The sequence below is a fragment of the Lissotriton helveticus genome, chromosome 9 (assembly GCF_964261635.1).
Source record: "Lissotriton helveticus chromosome 9, aLisHel1.1, whole genome shotgun sequence".
NCBI classification, from domain to species: Eukaryota; Metazoa; Chordata; class Amphibia; order Caudata; family Salamandridae; genus Lissotriton; species Lissotriton helveticus.
In genome coordinates, this window is record NC_136070.1 from 1,042,292,628 (window position 1) to 1,042,316,447 (window position 23,820).

At 42.9% G+C, this 23,820-nt stretch overlaps 1 protein-coding gene across 6 annotated transcripts in view; it reads left to right on the forward strand.

Moving 5' to 3' along the window:
- Positions 1-23,820, forward strand: part of ECM2 (extracellular matrix protein 2) — a 179,399-nt gene that overhangs the window by 79,809 nt on the left and 75,770 nt on the right. For all 6 annotated transcript variants that reach the window (XM_078661385.1, XM_078661384.1, XM_078661383.1 and 3 more), the window contains 3 exons: positions 7,371-7,486; positions 8,731-8,866; positions 17,324-17,481. In XM_078661385.1, the coding sequence (XP_078517511.1) occupies positions 7,371-7,486; positions 8,731-8,866; positions 17,324-17,481 (410 nt within the window). The remainder of the gene's footprint in view (positions 1-7,370; positions 7,487-8,730; positions 8,867-17,323; positions 17,482-23,820) is intronic.

A 23,820-nucleotide genomic window follows, 5' to 3' on the forward strand; every position in this document is an offset into this window, starting at 1 on the left:
GTCTTTTAATTTTGTAAAGGCAACCATTAGCCAATTATATACTACCTTATCACTGGCATGTATCATGGTATGTCGCAAAGTTATCACGGTAGACAGTGGCCCAATATATAATTAAGAGCCAGATGTATTAATGTATTATATTACCCTTGCGCCACGCATGGTCTCCCGTGGGCAATGTAATACTTAAGTCTCATTTACAAAGCAACGCAAGGCCACCATGCTTGGCCCTGCATAGCTTGGTTAATCTTGAAAAACGCAAGGCAGCTCAAATTACTGTTTTGCAATAATTTGCACACCATAGTGTACATTCCTGACAAATGTAATGTACATCTGTGCTCCATTCCACTTTATGCCATTCCACTCTATGACAATCCATTCTACACCACTCCCGTCTACAACACTCCACTGTATGACACTCAACTGTACGCTGCTCCGCTCTATGCGATTTGACTCTATGCCACTCAACTGTACGCCCTTATACTCCCCACGCTATTCCACGGTATGCCACTCCACGCTATGTCAGTCCACTCTAAGCTATTCCATGGTATGCCATTTCAATGTACACTACTCCTCTCTATGACACTCCAATGCATACTATTCCAGTCTACCCCACTCCACTGTATGACACTCCAGTGTAGGCAATTCACAGTGCACCACTACACCACAACTTCACTGCACAATACTCCACTCTATGCTATTCCACTGTACGCCATTCAACTGTACTCCACGCCACTGTATGCTCCTTCACTGTATGTCATTGCACTCTATGCCCATCCACTCTGCCTTATTCCACTGTGTACCACTCCACTCTATGCCACTCCAGTGTATGCTATTTCACTGTAAACAACTCCACCCTATACCACTCTACTGTAAGCCACTCCAGTCTATGTTACTCCACTATAACCCAATCCACTGCATGGTATACCACTGTACACAACTACACTCTATGCCGCTCCACTATAAGCTATTCTACTCTACCCCACTGCACTGAATGCAACTGTAGTCTACGCCCCTCGACTGTATGCCACTCCACTCTACTCTCCTCCTATACGCTATTCCACTCTACACCACTTCACTGTGCAACACTCCACTGCATGATCCACACCACTCCATTCTGTGCTATTCCACTCAATGCCATTTAGCTGTATACTACTCCACTCTATGCCCATCTGCTCTACGCCATTAATTTGTTTGCAACTCCACTCTATGCTGCTCCACTCTATGGTATTTTACTCTATCCCACTCTACTGTACACCACTCCAGTGTATGCCACTACACTGTACCCCACTACACTCTATGTTACTGCACTCTACATTGTACCACTCTATACCACTGCACTGTGCGCCTGTCCAATCTATGCTATTCCACTGTTTGTCACTCCACACCATTCCACTTTACACTATTCCACTGTATAGCACTCCACTCTATGCTAGTTCCCTGTGCCCCACTCCACTGTATGCTATTTCACTCTATCCCACTCCACTGTATGTCACTCCAGACTAGGACACTCCAACATACGCCACTCCACTGTACGCTACTCCACTCTACGCTATTCCACTGTGTGCAACCCCACTCTATGCTTTTCCACCATATGCAAATCCACCATATTGAACTCCAATTTATGCCACTCCAGCATAAGCCACACCAATCTACACCACTCTACTGTACGCCACTCCACTCAACACTATTCCATTACATGCCACTCCACTATGTTCTATTCCAGTGTGTGCCACTCCACACCACCCCACTGTATGCAACAACACTCTATGCCATGACACTGTACACCACGATACTCTAGGACACCACTCTGTACGACAGACCACTGTCCAGCACTGCACTCTAAGCCATTCCAGTATACGCCTCTAAAGTCTACTCGGCTCTTGGAATCTCGACTCCACTGTTAGACCCTCTACGTCCCTCCACTCAACCAAACTCTATGCCACTCTATACAACTCCCCTGTACAACTCTGTACTCCAGTCTGTGTCACTATACAACACTGTAGTCTACTTTTTGCGCCTCTATCAGACTATACTCCATTCTACAACACTCCACACAACTTCCTCTATGCCACTGCACCAGGATTTACTCCACTCTACTCTATAACACACTACTTAACTTTACTTGACTCCACTCCACTCTACACCACTCCACTCAATGGCACTGTATGCCACTCAACTCTGCAACACTCTCTGTCACTCCACTGTGCCACACTTTACTCTACTCTAGCTCACTACTCTCTACAACACAGTACTCCACTCTTTGCCAATCCATTAGTCTCCACTCTAGAACAGTTTCCCTCAATCTATGACACTGCATACCACTCCATGTGAATCACCCCACTCCACTGTAGTTCCCTCTACGCAATGCCACGCCACTCAAATCGACTACAGCGTACGACAGTTTACCCTACGCTATACACAACTATATAACGGACCAATGTATGCGGCTCAACTCTACTGTCCTGTACTGCACTCTCTAAACCTGCACTCCACAGCACTCTACTACCACTCTATTTGACTGTATGACACTGTACTACACTGTATGGCCCTACTGTACACTGTACAACACACTCTACTCCACTCTAAGACTCACTTCCCAACAACCTCTATGCCATTTGAACTCACTTTACTCCAATGTAACCTATAGCAAACTATTCCACACTACTCCACTGTACTCCACTACTCAACTGTACACCACTCCCCTTTAGGCGACTCTATGCCACTAGACTCTACAACACTCTATACCACAACATTCTACAATACTTTACAACACTGTACTGTATTCCACTCTACACAAGTACACTCTTCTCCACTTTATGCCACTCCACTGTACTCAACTAAATGATATTTTGTAACATTCTACAACATGCCACTCCACTCTACAGTACCATACAACACTCTACTCTATGACACTTAAGTACACTGTATGATACACCAGGCCACTCTGCTTCGCTCCACACCACTCTTCTGTACAACATAACACTCCACATTTTAGAGTTTACTCCACTCTATCCTACACAACTTCACTGTACTTTACACCCACTCTATGCCACCGTTCAACATTCCACTCTAAGCCAGTCTACTGTATGACACCCTACTCTGCTCTAAGCAACTCCACTCTACAAGACTCACCTACACTCTATGCCACTAAATGACACCGTACTCTGCTCTATACCCATCCACTCTATGATACTGTGCTACACTGTATAACACTCTAGCACATGCCACTCTACTCCTGTCTAGAGCACGCCACACCACTATATTTTTATTTATTTATTTATATCATTTCTAAAGCGCGCTGTAACCCTACGGGCATCCTGGCGCTGAAAAAAGCATCTGAGGGGCTGAGCAGTAAGGGCAGAAATGAGGGGAGAAGCTTTATGGAGGTGTGACATTAGGAAATAGCCAGGTCTTTATCCTTTTGCGGAAGAGCATCAGTTCGTTGGTTTTCCTAATTGACAGAGGAAGGCTATTCCAGAGGTGGGCTGCCGCTATGCTAAAGGCTCTGCCACCATGAGTGGCTTTCCTGATCCTGGGTATACTAAGGAGATTGGTGGATGAGGAACGGAGGGTCCGTGTAGGTTCATACCACTTGAATTTGGTCTGAAGGGGTTTAGGACCTAAGCCATGTGCTGCCTTGAAAACGGTACACAGGGATTTGAAATGGATCCTCTGCTGAATGGGCAACCAGTGCAACTCGGCCAGAGCAAGAGTGGTGGAAGATCGACGTCCTCGAGAGAGCACCATCTTTGCAGCTGCCGCCTGGATGCTCTGAAGTCTGGAGATCAGATAAGCAGGAGATTCCAGTAACAGAGCATTGCAGTAATCCAGGCGGCTAAGGATGATGCTTCTGACCACGGTTGCTCTGGTGTGTGCTGGAAGTAAGGGCAGCAGCTTTCGAAGGCCCCGCATTAAAGCGAAGCAGCTGCTCACCTGTCTGTTGACGTTGGACTCAAGACTCAGTTTGTCATTGAGATTAACCCCCAAGTTCCGTACGGTTGTTACTGGTGCCAATGGCTCACATGAGTCCAGAGGCCAAAAGTCAACGGGCAGGTTTCTAGCTATTCTTCCCACTTTGCATTGCATTATCTCAGTTTTACTGCTGTTAAACTGTAGTGAATACATTTTTAGCCAGGTTGCCATTTTCCTTATGCAGGTGTGGAAGGTCTCAAGAGATTCTGCACAGTGCTCCACTCTATGACACTCTCCTACAGTATGTGACAATGTGCCACTGTATGACACACCACTCTGTGACACTGCACTATATGATAATACACTGTACAATACTCTCCACCACTCTACTGGATGACACTCCACTCCACAACTCTGAACTGTACGACACTTTACTTAACTGAACTTCACTATGTACAGCTCTCTTCACCACTCTATGCCGCTATACAAGACTATACTCAATGACTCTCCACAACGCTGTAGTCGGTGATACCGAACTGTACGACACTCAACTGTTCTATATGACACACAAACTCACTGTACAACACGCGACTCCACTCGACAATACTCCACTCCACTATACAACACACTACGCCACTCCGTTGTATAACACATTATTTCACTATATCTAATGCTACTCCACTCTACTCCCCTCTTCAAAACTAGACTCCATAACAGTAGACAATGATCAATTAAATGACACCCAGCACTACAATTTGAAACACATTTTATAAAAAAAACATTAAAAATAAATGAAAAAACAAAGATTAATGATAACTTGTTGTTCAGAAAATAGTATTTGTTCTTGTATACAAACCCAACTTAAACTATGTAAAATTCTAAAGTTATAATTCCAACTTAAATGTATAAATTATGCACCACCAGTTATAACTTAAATGTATAATTTACGCACAACCTTCAATTTACTACAGGTCGGGCATCTCCATACACAGTCTTGTCACCTCACTCGCCACACTACATTAATTATAACTCACCACACTACCATGCACTGTGTTCTCTAAAAGGATGATATTTGAGAGGTCATAAGTGTTGTGAATTAAATAATTTCACATGCTATAAGTCCTATAATATGTAAGGGTATAAAGATATGAACGTGTAACTACTGTGTGCTTGAGAAATAGTTTGGGATGGCTTGCTATTACAAATATGAAAAGGCAGAAAAACACATATTTAGGAAGTGATTCAAAATAATAATGGAGGAGAGACAACCTTCAATCACCAAACTAGGTGGGTCAGCCCAGCTCTGTCATATTAGTCATACCATCATATTGGACAGACAATCTAATGAGTATTATCATATTCCACTATTTAAAATGTTCTAGAGTATATATTGCACATGCACTCAAACCCAACAGCTGTGTATCCATTAAAGCAAATTGCATCAGCAATTGTACTCTATCTTCTGCCCTATTATGTGCACTTGATAGTCTTAAAGAAAGTTGTTAAACATGATATAAGTGATGTAAATGTGCCCAAATATGGCACAGTCATTAAAAAATATATCATAGGACAGACAACAGTCGCTTCTCATATTGGATGCAATAACTATGATTCAAATTATATGACTTGTTGCCATATTATGCAGACAATTTATAAAGGGTGTTGCCTTGTTATGCAGTTTTGGAATGTGCTCATATATGGTAGAATAACAATTCCACCCACTAACTATTGACCCTTTTTATATACGAAATTGGATATAATCACAGATATCATCATAAAGAAGTTTGTTGAGAACGAAACTCATTGGCTGGTTTTTAAGAGAACACAGGAAACAAATCAAATAAATAAAGAAACATTGTGAAAACTTTGAAAACTATTGTGATTACATTGATGATGATATAGCATGAGCCCCCCAGCTTGGAACTTGCTCTTTCAAAATGATAAATGTGAACAATTGTTAACTAGCAACTCGCTGGGAGAGATTATGTCAGCCAAGCTACAGACTGGAAAACAATCCAACTGCCCTGTGTTAATGAAAGTGGTTTCACTTAAGTAATGCAATTGACTTGAACTAAATAAAATGGCTTTCCTTGTGTGGCAACCGCTGAAGGTTAAAAGAAGGCTCTACCGATATGCAATCTATTCTTGTCCTTGGGATCAAAAACTAAACTGGATGCAAGGTGTCTAAATGCCTAGAATCGATTTCCCCTTACTTGTGCTTTATCACATATGCCAGGAATTTTAGTGAAACTGAGTGGATATCATGCTCTAATGGGCAGATGTAATATTTATTTAGGTAGCGCACTGCAGCAACTGCAAATGCTGCGCTGCGCTATGTTAAAAGGCAAGAGGGGTAGAGCGCCCTATTTACTAAAATAGGCACTGTCCTCCCCTCTCACTAGTGTTGGCGCTGAAATACCTTGATGTGCGCCACAGAGACACCTTTGCGCATTGGTGCAAGGTTATCTCCACGAGTCTAGAATAGGTTTTGTACTGGAAGAAACACTTCCAGTACAAAATACTATGCACAGACTCACTTTAACCATTTTTCCACTTTGTATGTGTGCCGTAAAGTGCAGCACACATGCAAAGTCGAAAAAGGAAGTGCGCCTACTTGAAAAGGGTGCAGTTTTCTCACGCTAAACCCAATTTACTTTATTTAATAAATTGAGTTTAGCGTGAGAAACTTTGGGTAGTTGCAGGGCAACGCCCATGCACCACCCTTGGTATGGTTCAAAGTAAGGTAGCGCTATGGCTGCTCCGCATTACTTTTCTGTTTAGCGCTGGAAAGTAAATTGAGAAAAAAAGATTTTGCGCCAATTTGCGTCACTTTTGTGATGCAAACACGGTACAAAATCTTAGTAAATCTCCCCCTTAGTCTCCTTCAGCAGAAAATGACAGGAGGATTAGGGCAACCTCACATTTATTCAGGCGCCATATTTCTCTACAGTAGGACTGAAAACACCATGCAGGCACCAAGTCATTGTGCACATGTATTTATTGTCAGACTAAGAATTGTTCTTCATTCATCTGAAAACTAAAGACAGCCACATCTAAATGCAAACCAGTAAAACAGTTCCTCAAAGCAGGCCTGAAGAAAAAGAGAGAAAATTGCAGTGACATCTATGAACCAGGCCCACAATGTAGCCAGTTGAAGACATCTTAGTCCCTGCTGTGTCTGAGACAAAATAATTTAACTAAGCTGGTCCAGAATGCATGTATATCAAAACCAACTGGAGAAACAGGATATTGTGTGCAATTGCACTATATGTACAAAACGTCAGTGCAACATTGTGTATCTATTAATCTTAAATTATGAGTCTTAAGACCATTCACACATGAGGAAACCAACACATCTAGAGTAGCACGATTCATTGTTATCACAATCTCATATCTAACATGATTTAAAAAAGCTGATATCTTAAATTCACACAAACATTTTTAATCATTTCCCGTAGGAAATTCCATAACTTTAATCCCAAATGAAGCATTTCATGGAATGCCAAACTTGGAGAGGATTAATCTGGGGAAAAACAACCTCACTACACTCAACATTGGTCCAGGAGCTTTCTCAGTAAGATGTTCTATTTTTTTACGCTTAAAAAAGACAAAGTGACTTATAGACCTCTATTTTGTCCTTGGTTGAAGGAGTTTTTATGACAGTGGTGTCTTTCCTACATGATTTGGATACAGGAGGTGGGTGTTGCAGCAGTTATTTGTGGCTTTATCTCTGCTCTTCTTCCATTCTACTGCGTGGTTTAGATGTGCACAGAGGGACATTGCATTTGGAGCATGGTAAGCTCACACCACCATCTTCTCTCGGCTGGTGGAGCCACTCTTCCTATAACAAGCAAACCTCAGGGAATCCTACTCCTTGACTACACATGCACAGCTGGTCATTACAGAAGAGCAGAGGACCACCAACCATGGAAGGGGAATAGAAGATGCTCCCCACTGTCCCTCAGATAGCAAACCACTCAAAGTACACCCATTGGCCTGTCAGATTGTCCATGAGGATCTGTCTGCCTAAAAGTTCTGAGCTAGGCAAATGTTATCATTTGTTCACCCTTTGTGGCCTCAGGTCAAAATGAAGTAGCCATTCCACCTCCCAGTCTGATGGTCATGAAGAGGGTGGAGGCCTGATGGAATGTTGGAGTCAAGGCCTAGGCGTTTCCAGCTGCCATGCTAGAAACATATTGAAAGCAAATTTAATGTAGGAACCAAGGTCTACTTGCAAACATTAGCATGAACAAACCTCCTCTTGTGAGAAGCTGTCTTATAAATCTTTCTCTGTAGGTAAGCAGTTCTGATTGAAATGCAATAGACATAAAAGGTAAGTAGTCAAAGCCTTTAGATTTTTTTCAAAATAAGTACTTGCTGCAGTGTAAATGTATAGACTATAAATATGCATTGATTGCTTGAACTAGAATTAATTTTACTAATTCAGACTGCCAATAAGCATGCTACTGTGCTTTCCTATCTTTTTATGTGTGGAGACTCTGCAGTCATAAAGGTACTATTAGTAAAATACATTTATGAATGGAAAACAATTGTAAATGTACAGAAATGTGTACATTTACCTTTGTGAATCATGCCTTATATGTTCAAATGTCACCAAAAATCGTCATTTAGGTATAGGAAAAATTGGAAAGTAATAAAGTAACATAATACATCGAGTAATAGGTCTTTAATTTCTAGACTCTGAGCCTAAACATTCTGTTTACATCATTGTTATGTTCTGAGTCCATCAATGCAATAACTACAAGCCATGTGTCTGTATGCCTCTGTAATAAATGCACAACTGATATATCTTTCAAGACACTAAAGCATTTAAAGAGATTGTACCTGGATGGAAATTCATTGATGCAGATCCCAACACACCTACCATCAACCCTGGAAGAGCTGAAGCTGAATGATAACAACATACGTTCGATTGATGATGTCATTTTACAAGGTACTTAACGCATGCCTAGTTATTTTAATATATAAAACAGAAACATTGTGTTCATCTTGATTGGAAAAGTGGCTGTGGAGCAGAGAATCTCAGCAGCTAAAAGGAAAACTAGTTTTAATCATTTTTGAACAATGTACAACATGCCTCGAATTAGTGCCTTTTCAATTGAAAGCTCTGGAGACCTATTTTTAAAAGCTGAAATATTGTTCTATCTTATTTTCCATAATTGCTCTTGTTTTAAGGAGAGCTATCCTTGTGTTACAGCGATCTTATAGGCTGGGGCTCTAGAGATTGGTGATATCCTTGCATAGATCCTATAAGTTCAGAATTGAGACAGCAATCACATTTCTTTGTTTACACATATCATTAGCCTTAGGACTCTCACAATTGTGCACTTTTCTCCTGTGCTTAATTAAGAGCGAGTGTAAAATACACTGTATTTCTTTTAAACTCAGACGTTATGACTTTGGTCTTGATGTGGCAGAGGACATTTACTCTGCCATCCTGACGGACTACTATCCATCAAATTCATAGATGACCTCCATCTCAGCAGACATCGTGGTAGTTCCTTTCAATGTAAAATTGTTATTTTTTTTTTTTTCAAACAAGCAAAGTGTGAGCTTGATTCATAAAAACAACACAATATTAACCACGATTCTCAGGAAGTTTTCTTTAAATATTATGTCCCCAATATTATTTAAAAAACATCACCCCATCCAGTGAAGATCTTCTATTATTAACTCCGATGTGGCAACTTATTTGTAAATGGTATTTAGGATATGATATTAAAGTCAGATGATATTCTGACAATTATAGTCTGGTACCATATCTGGACAGTTGGGCCACCCAGTCTCCCTTTCTGTTTTGCAGGTTTAACTTCTTCTGAATACCTCTGTTCAGGTAATGTATATATTAGGAAGGGGAAGTACAATATTCCCCTGAAGCTTGACAAAGAGATGGATAGCCAGGACTACTTACACTGAAGATAGAGAACAGAAACTTAGCTGGACGACAGTCGTCCAAGATAGATGAGTACTGGAAAACCAAGGACACAAGTAAGGGCATGTGAAGTTGCAAACTCTGTTGACTCACAACTTCACCAATCTCACTGGAGCAATAGTGAAAGTACCTCTGCCTGTCTCTGCTCTCTGCGGCTACAGGATACACAGCCGTAGCAGTGCATTTGGCTCAAATAGGGGCAGTGGTTAGTATGTGCCCTAAGACAAGAGGCTCACATTGTGGAGAATTACCCTGTAAGAAGCCCCATCTCAGCTGAATAATGAAAGTACTGGGCCCTTCTAGAGGTGTTCTACATCTGATACATCTGATGCCAAAGCTGCTCCTGCTACTCTTCATTCTGTCCCACCAACATAATTTACCACCAGGCTAGTGTAGCGGAACACCCTTATCATCACTGAGAGTAGGGGGCGTTAGCCAATCATACCCACACTCGAGATAGCCATAATGATCCCATCCCATTACATACCCAATTGGATTGTCTTCAACATCCCTCTCCCCCTACTGAGAAACTGACAAGACTTTATAATCTATGATAGCAACCTGGTAAAAAGATATAGTGAACCCACTACATATAGTGGAGGAAATCTCCTATGAGTTCTGAATTTGCCGGTTAACATTATAAATATGCCCTATATCCAAGTTCACCTGAAGTCCAATGACCTTGCAAATTATCTTTCATTCACCCATCTGCAATCCTGTGGAAGATCATTGAGAAGGCCATCACCAACGCTTCTATAAGATAAAAAGCAATGCACTCCTTCAAGGCTACCAGGCTGAATTTAAACTCAATACAGTATGGAGACTATCTGAATGGTTGATGACAGCCTACAGACCTACGGCAACATGACCTCTGCCGCTCCTCATGGTTGACCACTCTGCAGCCTTAGATGCCATTGATCATTGAACCGCACTTGGCATTCTAACATGCTGTGATGGCATTGTGCTTCAATAGTTCGTGTCCTACCTGCAGAACGCAGTCATCTGGGTCGGATGAATACCTCCTGATATGAGTGCATTTCTATCTCCTGTGGTGTCCCTCAAGTTTCCATTCTCTAGTACATGATCTTCACCCTGTGTATGGTCTCCCAGGAGTCCTTCTGTCTGATCAGGACATCAGAATCCAACAGTACAGAGGCAAAGTAAAAATAGTATCTGAAAGTTTCTTTTGGTGACCAAATTGATTGCCTGAGGGGCTGTCATACTGTGATCCAAGCTTGGATGTACAAGGTGTACTTCAAAATGAACCTGTCCAAAAAAGAGTCTGTGTTCGTTACCAATGATTACAAACAAAAGATACATGATGCTGCCTCCCTGAGATGAATCTTGATATCTTGTCTCCTAAATGTGTTTACAGGGCATGATCAGTCGGGCTTTATGCCACGCAGGAGGGCATTGATGGCGCTGGACGCCTCAATGGCGTTCAATAGTATCGAATGGCCATACCTTTTCATGGTCTTGCAGTGCCTGGGCTTTGGTCCGTCTTTTTGTGGATGGGTGTGACTCCTGTATGAGCAGTCATTGGCGGGAGTACGAGTTAATGGGACGGTGTCCAGAGGTGTCCAGAGCCTTCTCACTCCGTAGGGGCACAAGGCAGGGATGGCCCCTATCCTCCCTCCTGTTTGCCTTAGCTCTGGAGCCGTTGGCTCATTGGATCATGAGGGCCAGGTCGTTTTGGGGCTTCGCACTGAATGACAACTGGGAGGAGTGTATTAGCCTCTATGCAGAAGATATTGTGCTTTATATGGTTAGGCCCTACCAGTCAATGGCGCAGGCACTCCATCTGTTTAAGCTCTTTGGTAGAAACTCGGGGTACAGAATAAACTGGGGGAAATCAGTAATCTTCCCGTTCTTGGATCCTCCTCCGCGGATACCGACCAGGTGCCCTGCGGTGGTTGCGGCGGACGGTTTCAAGTATCTAGGAGTGTACATCACCAGGGATAGGGTGGAGTTCCTGTCGAGGAACCTGGAGCACCAGTTAAAACACCTGACAACGGATGTGGGTCACTGGCGTACGCTGCCTCTCTCCTTTGCGGGGTTGCAGCGATGTTTAAGATGCTTGCCCTGCCCCACCTCCTGTATATCTTAAAAAATACGCCGTATCCAATTCAGCGAGGGGTCTTTAAACAGATATCACAGACGGTGCGGACGCTGCTCTGGGGTGGTGGCAACCCCCAGATAGCACTACGCAAACTTACGAGGGGGGTGTACGACGGGGGGTTGGCCCTCCCAGACGTACAGCTCTACTATTGGGCCTCCCAGCTACAGGTGGTCAATGACTCGGTATACTCAGGCAGATCGAAGCCGGCATATAAGGTTGACCGGCTGGTGATAACGGGAGGGAACTCTAAAACAATGTTATATGCCCACAGGCCCCGTGCGGACTGGCCCTCACATACTGGGGTGATGGTACAGTGCTGGAGGGAAGCGAACACATTTCTGGGGTGGTTGGATTCCTTGACTGGTAGGAACCCCAGTGGCTGGCCGAGCAGTTGGCAGAGGTGTCCTGCTTGGTGGGCTTCAGGGGTTCGAGGCTCATAGGCATTGAATATCTGGGTGATGTGTGGATGGGGGACGCCCCCCGCTCCTTTGAAGATTTGAAGAAAGAATACGACATGCACGATTCGCAGAGGAATCACTACCTGAGCCTCATGCACGCCTTGCACAACCACATTAGAGGAGGCAGTGCCATCCTGGAATACTCCCCCATGTGGATCGCCTTCTCCTTGATCCCATCCCTAAGAAGCCTACTTCAACGACTATCGTAAGCTCATAAATAATATGCCTGACCCCCTAGTGTCGTTGAGAGCGCAGTGGGAGCAGGACTTAGGCGGATTTGAAGATAAACATTGGCAGGATGCCCTGCAGCGCCCTCGAGAAATTGCGATTCGCCTCCGCTTCCGGTTGGTACAGCTTAAAATGTTACATTGTGTGTACTACCCGTGCATCCACTTGTATACATGGGGCAGGTGTCAGTCAGCCCTATGCGTGAGGGAATGCCAAGGGGAGGGCTCCTTTTATCATTTTTGTGGGAGTGCCCTGAGATATGCCCTTCTGGGCCAAGGCCACGGATACGATGGCTGAGGTGGTGGGCTCTCTGGTACCAAGGGAACCCAGGTGGCTACTACTAATGATCAAGGGGCCACAGACTGAACTAGATATGGGGAACTCTTGTTGGTGTTGGCAGCTGGTGTCGCAAAAAGAATTATTGCCAGGGCCTGGGATGCGCAGGCTCCTTCGCATTGGGATCAATGGGTGCGAGATCTCGATTGGTGTCAGAAAGCAGAGGAAACCATCTACAAAAGTAGAGGATGTGATATAAAATGGAGGAAGATCTGGGGACCTTGGAGGAAAATCAGGGAGATGGGGAGTGGACCGGGAGGGGACTTTCAAAGTGAGGGTTTTGTGGGTGGGTCAGGCTAGTCCTACTTTGTGTGGTACACTGTTAACCTATCTCATGCCATTTGAACATTGTACTGTGGTTTTCACTGATATGAGCAATGTTAATAAAAAGAGTTAAAAAAAACGTATGGACTCCACACTAAAAAAGTTTAGACTAAAATTCTACTAAATAAATGTAAATGTAAATGTATTGGACTTGTAAAGCGCACGGCTGCCCGTAAGCGTCCCGGCGCTTGCTTAGGGAACCCGTCCTGGTATTCCCCTGTAAGAAACCCCGGCAGGGTGTCCACAAGGTGAAAGCCAGGCATCCTGCAGCGAGGGGCTGTAGTGGAGATTAAGCAAGCTATTGCCCAGAGTCGCAGAGTGTGACCCCGTGAGTTGAGTAGGCACCAGAGCGAGAATTGTCGAGTCCGTGGAATTTTTGGGCCCGAGACCCGCCGAGGTGGGGAATCGAACCCTGGTCCACGGTCGATCTCAGCTTCCGGGTCTGCTGCCTCTAACCACTGAGCCACGCTTCTCCACACTGCATGACATCGCAAAAAAAAGAAGTGTTTACAGGGCTAAGTTCATGGACTTCTATATTCATAACAGCTTTAGCTCCAGAGCTCACGTTGCGCAGAAGATGGAAACTGGCATATTGGTACTGCAATGTAAAGAAAAAAGGGGTCCCCTGCTACAAGATAACTTGCCCAAGGCAGGGATATTATACATAAATTGTAAAGAGAGCTGGGGCAATAAATACTTAATAGATCAAGATACGAGGCACATACTTAGACAAACGAATAGACAAATGCATGCAAAAAATAGAAAAATATATTTATTAATTGTTATGATAAATGAAAGATATCACTATATCTATATTATATTCTTTGTACAAAAATACATAGTCATTGTGTCTAGTTACAGATGGAATACATATAATTCATTGTGTCTTGCTCAAACACCCTCATACATTCATAAATCTCTCATACATACTGATAAAGATAACAACAGATTATAGTCATAAATTGCACAGAGAAATAATTATTCTGATATTGTCATAATCACTTCACAATTGTGGCCTAGCCAATATGAATATTGTTCTACGCGTGTTTTGGCTGATCGCCTTCTTCAGGATGCCACAGAATAAACAGTCCAGTAATCAGGCTCACGAGAATTGAGATAGCCCTTGTTTTGTTGTGCGTTATTTCCACTTAAATTTGGATTTCTCACAATGACAGTACTGGTACATGTATGTTTGGAAAGACTTGTGTAATAATGTTCCAATTCATTGAAAGAAAGGCTAATTAATAGTATGGTGGAGAAATATCCAAGTAGGAATAAAATAATCTCAAGATTTATTTGACAGGTAAGCGCTGCATATCTCCAAAAAGATGTGGGATCCGATTTGGTGAACTACGATGGCCTCTGGCTCATGGCCTCAATTAACTTATGTAGATGCGAGGCCAAAAAACTGAGATATCCTGGCACTGCATTGCAGAGTGGAACTATGCATTGAAAGCACACTCATAATTAGGGCCTCATTACGATGTCGGATGCTGATAGCGTGATTGGGACAAACAGATAAGTAGTTGGTGGTCCCACTCGCCAAATTACGACGCAACGCTCATGTAGGCGGTGGGAATCATAACTTTTTCCATTGCCGATGCACAAGCCACAATGGAAAAACAGATGTTTTCAAACATTCCTGCACTGCATTCCAGGCACGGTGCATGGATGTTTGGGGGCAAGCAGAGGCCCACGGGGTATGGGGGACCTGCTAGGGGCTAACAAAGTCCCATTCCGGCTGCCTTTTCATGGCGGTCGGACCAACACGAAACGGCAGTCAGAATGGGCCATTAAAATCTCTTTGACGGTGCCTGAGCAGGCACCACCCCTATTTGTATATTGTATATATATTGTAGGGTATTACATTCCAACCGATGGGCTCTTTGAGCCCATCCAAAGTGTCCCTCTGTCCACTGCCTCCCACCACTGCGCTTCATAATGGGGTGATCGGACCGCGGCACCATATGTCTGTCGGTGGCGGTCTGTCTGGCATCATAATTGGACTCTTAGTGCTTAGACTCTGGTCGTTCACGATCTCTGCCAAGCAAGGCTAAATTGGCTATTTTCCTTGGGATTCACCTGCCTCTACTGAAGGTGTCCTCCAAGAAGAGCATTGCTGATCAATAGTCTTTACAAGTACAACAAGACCTCTTCAACCATTTGAGAACATCACAGTTTCCTCTTCTTGGTACACATCCCATTCAAGGGCTGTAAACTCTGGCCCCTCATCATATCTGATGACCTAGAATAAAGTGAAGCACGGATGGTGCACTGCAGAAGCATCACCACAGAGGAAATCAGGAAATGCAGAAAGGCGAAAAGAAGACACCACGTTTAGCCTGATAAGTTATGGAATCCGTAAAACTCTTCCAGCCCAGACCCACCAGGCTCCACCATTTTAATAATGTCACAGGGTAACAATCGAAATGTTACATCAGTCTTGTTAAGGGCAACATTTACCAGCAATTGCGTGGACACAGTTAGGGACCTACATCGGGTAACCTTGTGATAAAACCTGTTTTATTATGTTGTTATGAAAATCTCATAAATAAAACAAAATTAGGTGTGTAATTCCTGTAAAACAGTTTAATGATGTACAGGAGTTTTAACTTGTTAAAATATGTGCTACAGTTGCAAAATGGTTTACGTGCAAAATGCGTTGCATATATATTTTTCTAATATTTCACATTCAGTTTTTTCCATTTATGCTTTGAGTATAATGCTTCCGTAATTTGGTCTTGAACAATATTTAATCACTTCACTGCCTACTACATAACCAGACAACACTTTGGAAGCATTTGCGGCATTTTGAAGGCAATGCAAAGTTAATATAAGTCCACCGCTAGAGTTTTTACTATCATGTTTGCTAAAGATGAAAAATCTTTTAAAGTGGAGCTGGTTGTCTCATTGTACAAACATACGATACATCTTTTTTTTGTACTCAGGTAATTAGATAGACAATAATATACAGATGATTTTTTAAGGGTAAATTGATATGCACTGTACTGCCCCCGCTAGGGCTGATTCCGATTCTGGTCGGAAGGCTCCAAACCATGTTCGGAGCCCTTCTGACCGAATCGGAACATGTCAGTCGAATTCCTTTCCGACCGAGCGATTCCGATGGCCTCGGTTGGAATGGAATCCGACTCGGATTTCTGGATGGCTTACGACGGGCTTGGAGAGCCCCTCTGCCATCGGGAAATCCTTCAGTACTCCCACGGTCGCCACTTTACGACCGAGGGAGTACAGTGGCAGGCACCTTGGGGTGCTGACCACAGGGTGCAGGGATGAACTGCACCCCTGCATTTCACAATGGAGGCATGCATTCCGCTCGGAATGCATGCTCCCATTGTGAAGTATACGAGTGCGACTGAACAGGGTTTGGTCGCATCGTACTTGCAGGGCCGTAACCGACCACAGCAGGTCGGTCGGTTACGGCTCCTGACTGATGTCGGATGGACCTGAGTCCGTCCGGCATCGGAATCGGCCCCTAAGTTGTTTCACTGGTATAACAAGGCTTGGTAGCAGGTGGAACCCCCATTACCTCCTAATACAAATACCCAGATATCTAAAACCCCGATGTTCAGCAACCAGAAGGATGAGGCCAGCATTTCCGAAATACAATGTAAGTCAAATATAAAAAACCCAGTGTCAAGGTTTTCATAGCTCTTATTGAATTAACAAAAAAAATAGTGATGGAGTTCATGAGCTCTTGGAGTCTCCTGTGGTAGACGGCAGTGGCACAGTGGATCAGATACTGGAAATTTAAGAAATATGCCATAACTATCTTTTTAAATCTTTCTACTTAATTAGACATAAGGGTTGGATGATGGTACAATCTGCATCTTTAAGACAAGAGACATATAAGATGAGATATATTGTACAACATTTGAGTAAGGTGGAAAAAACGCATTTCTCTGATCTTGGTGGGGGATACTATTGATTATCAATAACTAAGACAGTTAACATCTGGATTTATTCTTTCTACAGAGATGCCTAACCTGGTGACCCTGGAACTGGAGGGCAATCATCTTAGTGAAGGCAACGTTGATCCTTTGGCTTTCCAACCTCTAAAGCGTTTGTCTTACCTCCGCCTGGGAAGGAACCAATTTAGAACCATTCCTCAAGGTCTTCCTGCATCTATTGAGGTGAGACTGAACTGTCTTTAACTTAGGCAATATCTTCACTGTAAACATCTCTTTTAAAAATCTCATTGCTTAATGAGGTACTCCAGCCTGACTATCCTTGAAAGTGTTTACATAAAGTCTTCCCAGCCAACCTCTTTTGCGTTCATAGGGGAACTATGATGCAATCCCTTCTGTATGCAAGGCATTCTCTTGCATGTGATGCGTCTATGACAGTTTGCACAGTATGCAGAAACTCCTCTTACTGTACTTTAAAGTAAGGTGCAGACATATCCCATGCAAAACTACCAGATATGTTGCTGTCTTTGGCCTACCTAACACAGCAGTCCACCTTCTTTCTATACAAGTCACAGTGGATAGCACTAGACACCCAGAGTTTATTATTGCCTATGACACAAGCTATACTTCTGTAACAAATCAGAGCTCGCCTTTTAGAAAACAACAAAGAGGCTAGTTTATTGCTCTGAAGATCATATTCACTTTGTTAAAGATAAGACCTCACCTCTTACCATACTTTAAGGGGAAGAACATGTGGATCTATGGATCGGACCTCAGTCCCAAGGGTGTAGGTTCGTCAATCAGATTGGGGGTGTGAGCTTTAGACTTTCCAACAATTTAGGGGCCCATTATAATGTCGGGCGGATTGCCCCCGCCAGGCTGGCGGTAGCCACCGCCGGCCTGGCGGGGGCAATCCGCCCGACATCATCACCAGAATTCCCTCCGCCATATTAGGATGGCGGGGGGGACCGCAGCGGACGTAAAGACCGTCCGCCGCTTTTCTGCCCCGGTCGCCTTGCGGCCGGGCGGAAAAGGAATAATATGGTGGCGGTGTCTAATAGACGCCGCCAGACATATTATGATGGGCCAAAGGAGATGCCGCCACAGAAAGGTATGCGGTCTTCACTCTGGGGGCCCCCTGCATCACTTTTGATGACTTTGCACCAGTGCAAAGTGTTGATAAATGTGCCCCTTCTTCTCCCCACTTTCCATGTAAAACAGTGTAATGACCTAAAGACCGGAGCTCACTCCTTCCAACTCATCTTAGTGTGCTATCTAGCAGCCAATAACCCCTACTTCCCACTTTCCACATCACAGAATAAAATGTGCATTTGTAAGTTTAAAATCTTTTTCTGCCAAGAAACACAAAAAAGAAGACACATTGCATCTCCATGCAGTTTAAATAGCCCACCATTAACTTACTACACATCACAGTATCAAAACGCTGAAAAGAGGAAGAATTCCAAATGGATTCCTTTTCAGGAGCAATCCCAACAGTACATACATTGGAAATTGTGGGAAAGCCATTCAACATATAGAAAGTTTGCAGTATCTCGAACCTAGAGTGAATGGCTGGACTAGTCAGCCATTCTTTAACATTTGCCTTCATCCAGTTCCTGGATTCTCCCCAGTTCCTTCAACGTTGGATCTAACCATTATGATCTCTAAAAAGGTCCTTATTGCCCAGGGCTCAATACAGACATTAAGTAGCTGCTACATTTTTATATACAGTCCTTCACTTGGTCCCCAAAATAAACAATGCTCTGGGTTAATACTGACAACTCAATTCATATACGCTCTTATGAAAGAGAAACCTCAGTATGTTCTCCTTCATAAACTGCTTAATCTATCACCACCTTTCATAGACCAGTATGATGTGATGATGTCCCACACAACAGGTCTGACCTAAGAATCACTTCAGTGCATGCAGTGCTCTTCCGCGACCACTTGGTCTACTAGAAAACAAGAGTCCGTCTATCTTCTCAAATATCAAGCCTGAGCTCTAAATCAATCCTTGATAAACTGCACTTCACACTTTATTTTAGCCAGTTGATTCTCTGCCATAACTTGGCATTACTGTTTGTGTGTTGGAGAATGCTATTGTGTTGATTCTTGGAAATGCATGTGTTTTTTTAAAGATTTGTGTTTTTTTTAAAGATTTTAATTATTTTAATGAACTTTTGTACACATACTGCACTTATTGTTGGTCAATCGCACTGCCATTTTTTAATTATTCAAGCTGAGCTTGACACTTACAGTTGCCATTTTAGGGTACTGCTCTAGTCCCTCAACCCAACTAAAATTCGCTGGGGACAGATGTGTTTTAATATAGCCCACAGTCTGTCTCTGCATTAGCGTTGATTAACTGCACTTGACACTCTACTTACATCCAGTCGATTCTCTGCCATTACCTGACAATACTGTTTGTATGTTGGAGTGTTCCTAAGGGGGGATCTTAATGAATGCTGCTATTTTTTAATTATTTGAGCTGGACTTGACACTTAGTGGGCCTTTTGGATTGACATTCTAGGCTCACAACCTTCCCTGTAGATATGAGGTATTTAATGAGTGCTGCATTGCTTCTGTGCAAAATCCTTGATTAATTGCTCTATTCACAGCCAGTCAATTCGCTGTCAATACCTGATATTACTGCGTGTGTGTTGTAGTGTTCCTAATGCAGAACGTACTTGTGTTGATTTTAGATACGCCCTGTGTTTGTAAGGATTTGTAACAATTTTAATGTACTTTTGAATGCAGACTGATTTTGTTGTTAAATGTGTTGTGTGAGAAAAAATCCTTGTGTGTGGGGCAACCCCCATTTGTTTTTGCTAAATGTTTTTGCTATTTTTTTAGGCTCTGATAACTGGGACATTGTTGTCTAGTGCTGTCCAGTACCCAGTTTATATACTCTGACCCCTAAAACATTTAGACATTAGATAGTCCCTGATTGGCATATTTAAAATTCCTATAAGACCATAGTATACATTGCCTAAAAATTACCCATAGCATGGAAAGTTAAATGTCACCTATGGAATATTCAGCAGTACTGTGCCATCCACTAGGGTGACCAGGCAAACATGACTCTAGGCCAAACACAGCAGTTTAAAAACAGACTGTAGCCCAACTTGTCAAAATAAGCCTTTTGACAGGAGAAAGCATTTCTTTTAAATATTTATGTCACCCCTATGTATGCCTTGTAGCCCACAAGGCACAGTGTATGGTATTTAAATATGAGGCATGTAGAAATCTAAAGTAAACATGTCCTTATAGTGACTAGCACCCCAAAGGCTGGTTGGCCTATAGAGAAACATTAGGGAGCATTATTAAATAATAATTCTGCTATCTGCAGTTAGGGATCAACTAGAAAACGGATTAGGCAACTATTTTAATAGTTATTAAAAGCCCAACTTAGTGATGAAGCCAGGTTTGTAATAATATTAAAGAAAAGTAACTTTTAGAAAGTTACATCTTCCCTTCATTAAGCCGCTGTAGGCTAATTTGCATTAGCTCTCTAGCTGCAGCTCAGTTAATGATCAGGCCTGATGAGAGTTAACAACTACTCACAGAATATTTATAAAGGCCTAGGTGTCTAGAGTTGATTTATGTTCCTCTGACAGGAAGACCCCAAAACCTAAATTACTCCAAAGGGGCCTCCCCTGCCACAAGCATTGTTAGCTTACACCTAAGTAGGAACCCTCTTTTGTCCTACCACCCAGGCAAGCACCAAACCTAATGGGTAAAAGCTGTCAAAAGAAACTAGTTTGGAGTGACCAAGGAAGTGGAGGCTCCTCATTTCCATGGCCACACTTATCTGTGAGCACCCAGTCTTTTCACAGGGAAAGAAGGGTTTCTTCTGCTTGGAGTTAGCGAGCGAAGGCGCTGTGGGGACATTTGCAGAAGGGCAAAGAGGAACTGCTGCTAAGGTGGATAGGTTTACCCTTGAGAACTTTTACTCCATTAATGAGAGAGGAGCCCTCACCTACTATTTAATGCCAGGCATCAATGTGGCTCCCCAAGGCACCTTCTTCAGAACACTTTGGAGCTGTGGACAAACAGAAAAAGGACTGCACCTGCTGTTTAAGGTCTGTGAAGAGACCAGAAGGACTGGACCTGCTCCCACTTCTTCCCAGGACAAAGAACTCCAGGACCAATTGGCTAACCTCCTAGGTCCACATAAAGCTGCAAGAGACCTATTGCCTGAAGAGCCTAGCTGACCAGACCAACATGACCCGACCTAGACCCGGTTGGTGGTCTCTCCTAGAGCAAGGCTTGACCACCAAGTCCTCCTCCTGAAGACCTGGGACCCATAGCTTTGTCTACCTGAACTTGTCCTTTTACCTTTGAAAACTTGGGACTTGGAAACATTTTAAGCTCCAAGACATTTGAGGACAGGGACAAGTCTACCAAGCCTATCCGGCCAAGGAGCAACTTCCCTGGGGGTAAGAAAACAGGGTTTTTCTGCTCAGAGATTCTCTGCATACCCAAATCTAGTTCAGCTAGCCCTCAACAAGAAGATATCTGGCCTCATGGACCTCATCTGTGGATACAGACAGCCCTGGAGACACTTGTGATAGCACCTTCGATTTAAATTAAGATCCTGACATACACTGTATACACAAACAACAAAGCTTTGGCACACCCCTAATCCTTCATCAACACACTCTTGCACAGGCTGAAAGTAACATGCAAAGCCAATCATTTTATAGCGATCTCCATGCTAATAACCCATCACAGATGATTGTAGTTATGAGTATAGGGAGCACAGGGAGACCAAGAAAACACAATCACTAAGGCAGCTTCAGCAAACAGTGAAAATTAATGAAAACACACAACAGACAAAATTGAAGAATATGCTCGCAGAACAAGAAAATAAAAGGTAATCTGGGGGTAAGAATACAAAGATATGGTTTGGAGCTGAGGGCAAGGTGGCCCTATTGCCCTATGAGAGCAATGTCATTTATGGCTCCGCCCACCCCCTTGCAAGCCACAATGAAACAGCTGGAAGGATGATTTTGAAAGTGAGTATGTGCCATACAAAACACTATAATATAAAATAGCATCACATAATATTAAGTAACATAAAATAGCATCACATAACATGTAGCACACTTTGAATCACAGTCTATTGCCCATGTACCACATCTTTCCAATGTTTGTACTGTAATATGTATTCATCACTTCCCAGATCGCAACATCTGTAGGGCTATTCTCTAATTAAGATACAGTATCTTGCCCATTTTATGCAGATCTGACCTAGACTTAGACTTGGAAGCCAATGTGCTACAAAGAAAGACTGATTTTGTAGTGACTACATCAGCCAAAGTGTAAATGGAAATTAAGTTCTCAGGTCATTACAAATTGAAGAATCTCCACTATCCTCACCTAATAATCATCTATGCTACATAGTCCGCTATAGTAAACACAAATATTAATCTCATCCTGTACTGTAGCTGTCAGAGTATGCTGGAAGTGCTGTATGAACTACCAATTTATATTCCCTCCAATGTTATGGAGGTCTCAGTGTACAGTGGTCTAAGCAACATAACTAAGAGAAGACATGTGGTGTAACTGCCAGCGCTGCCCATTTCACAGTGGGGGAATCATGTTCAATTCCCGCCATATGGTCAATATCCTGTGATTTTGGGAAAATCGCTTAATCTCCTGGTGTAAAAAAATAAGAATAATCTGACCTTGTATAATATAATCTGGTGCTCAAGGAAAGCGCTCCAATGACCATGCAGTTTGTGTTATATAAAACTGCAAAGAAAATCACTTTTTCTCCAGCTATAATTGTCATAATGGACTGCACAACACAGGCTTTACCTGATTCTATATTAATGATTACAATTTGCTGATTGGAACACCACATACCCTTTTCTCATAATAATATACCTTAGTGTAATGAAGTTTACTGGCAAGTAATCTTGTGCTTCACATATCATCCCTCTTTCTCAACCAAATTCTTATCAATCAGGATGTACCAAGTACAGCCAGCAAGCATGAAAGTGATACCATGTAGCATACATAACAGTAGGAATTCAAACAGTCTCTTTATCCTGGATAGCAATAATACATCCATCCCACCTCCAAACAAGCCAACAGATCCCTGGAGTAGGAGCAACCCATACATTATTGAGCAAATGTCAGGAAAGATTTGTTGATGGCCAAAAGCTCTCACTAATTGGAGGTCCATGTGTCTCTGGGGGGGACAATAGACAGTGGATTTAATCAAAACCCAAATGTTACTCCCTGCCACATCATGCTAGCATCAACAGTAAGGATCAAGTGTATTAGAGGAATGTGTCCGGTCTGAGTTACTGGTTCTTATTGACCAGCCACAAATGGAGCTCACAGGAAAGGAGGTACGAAAGGAATATAAGATGGCGATGCTCCACTAAAACTGGGGACCAGTGAGCTTTGACATATCCAATCAGGAGCTTTAGGTACAACCAATTTCAGGAAAGGTCAATAGCACAATCAGCCATGCCGCTAATACCTGATTGTACAGGAAAGCTGGAACTGACAAAAGCACCAGCAACCATGTACTGAGCTTACAACCCACTG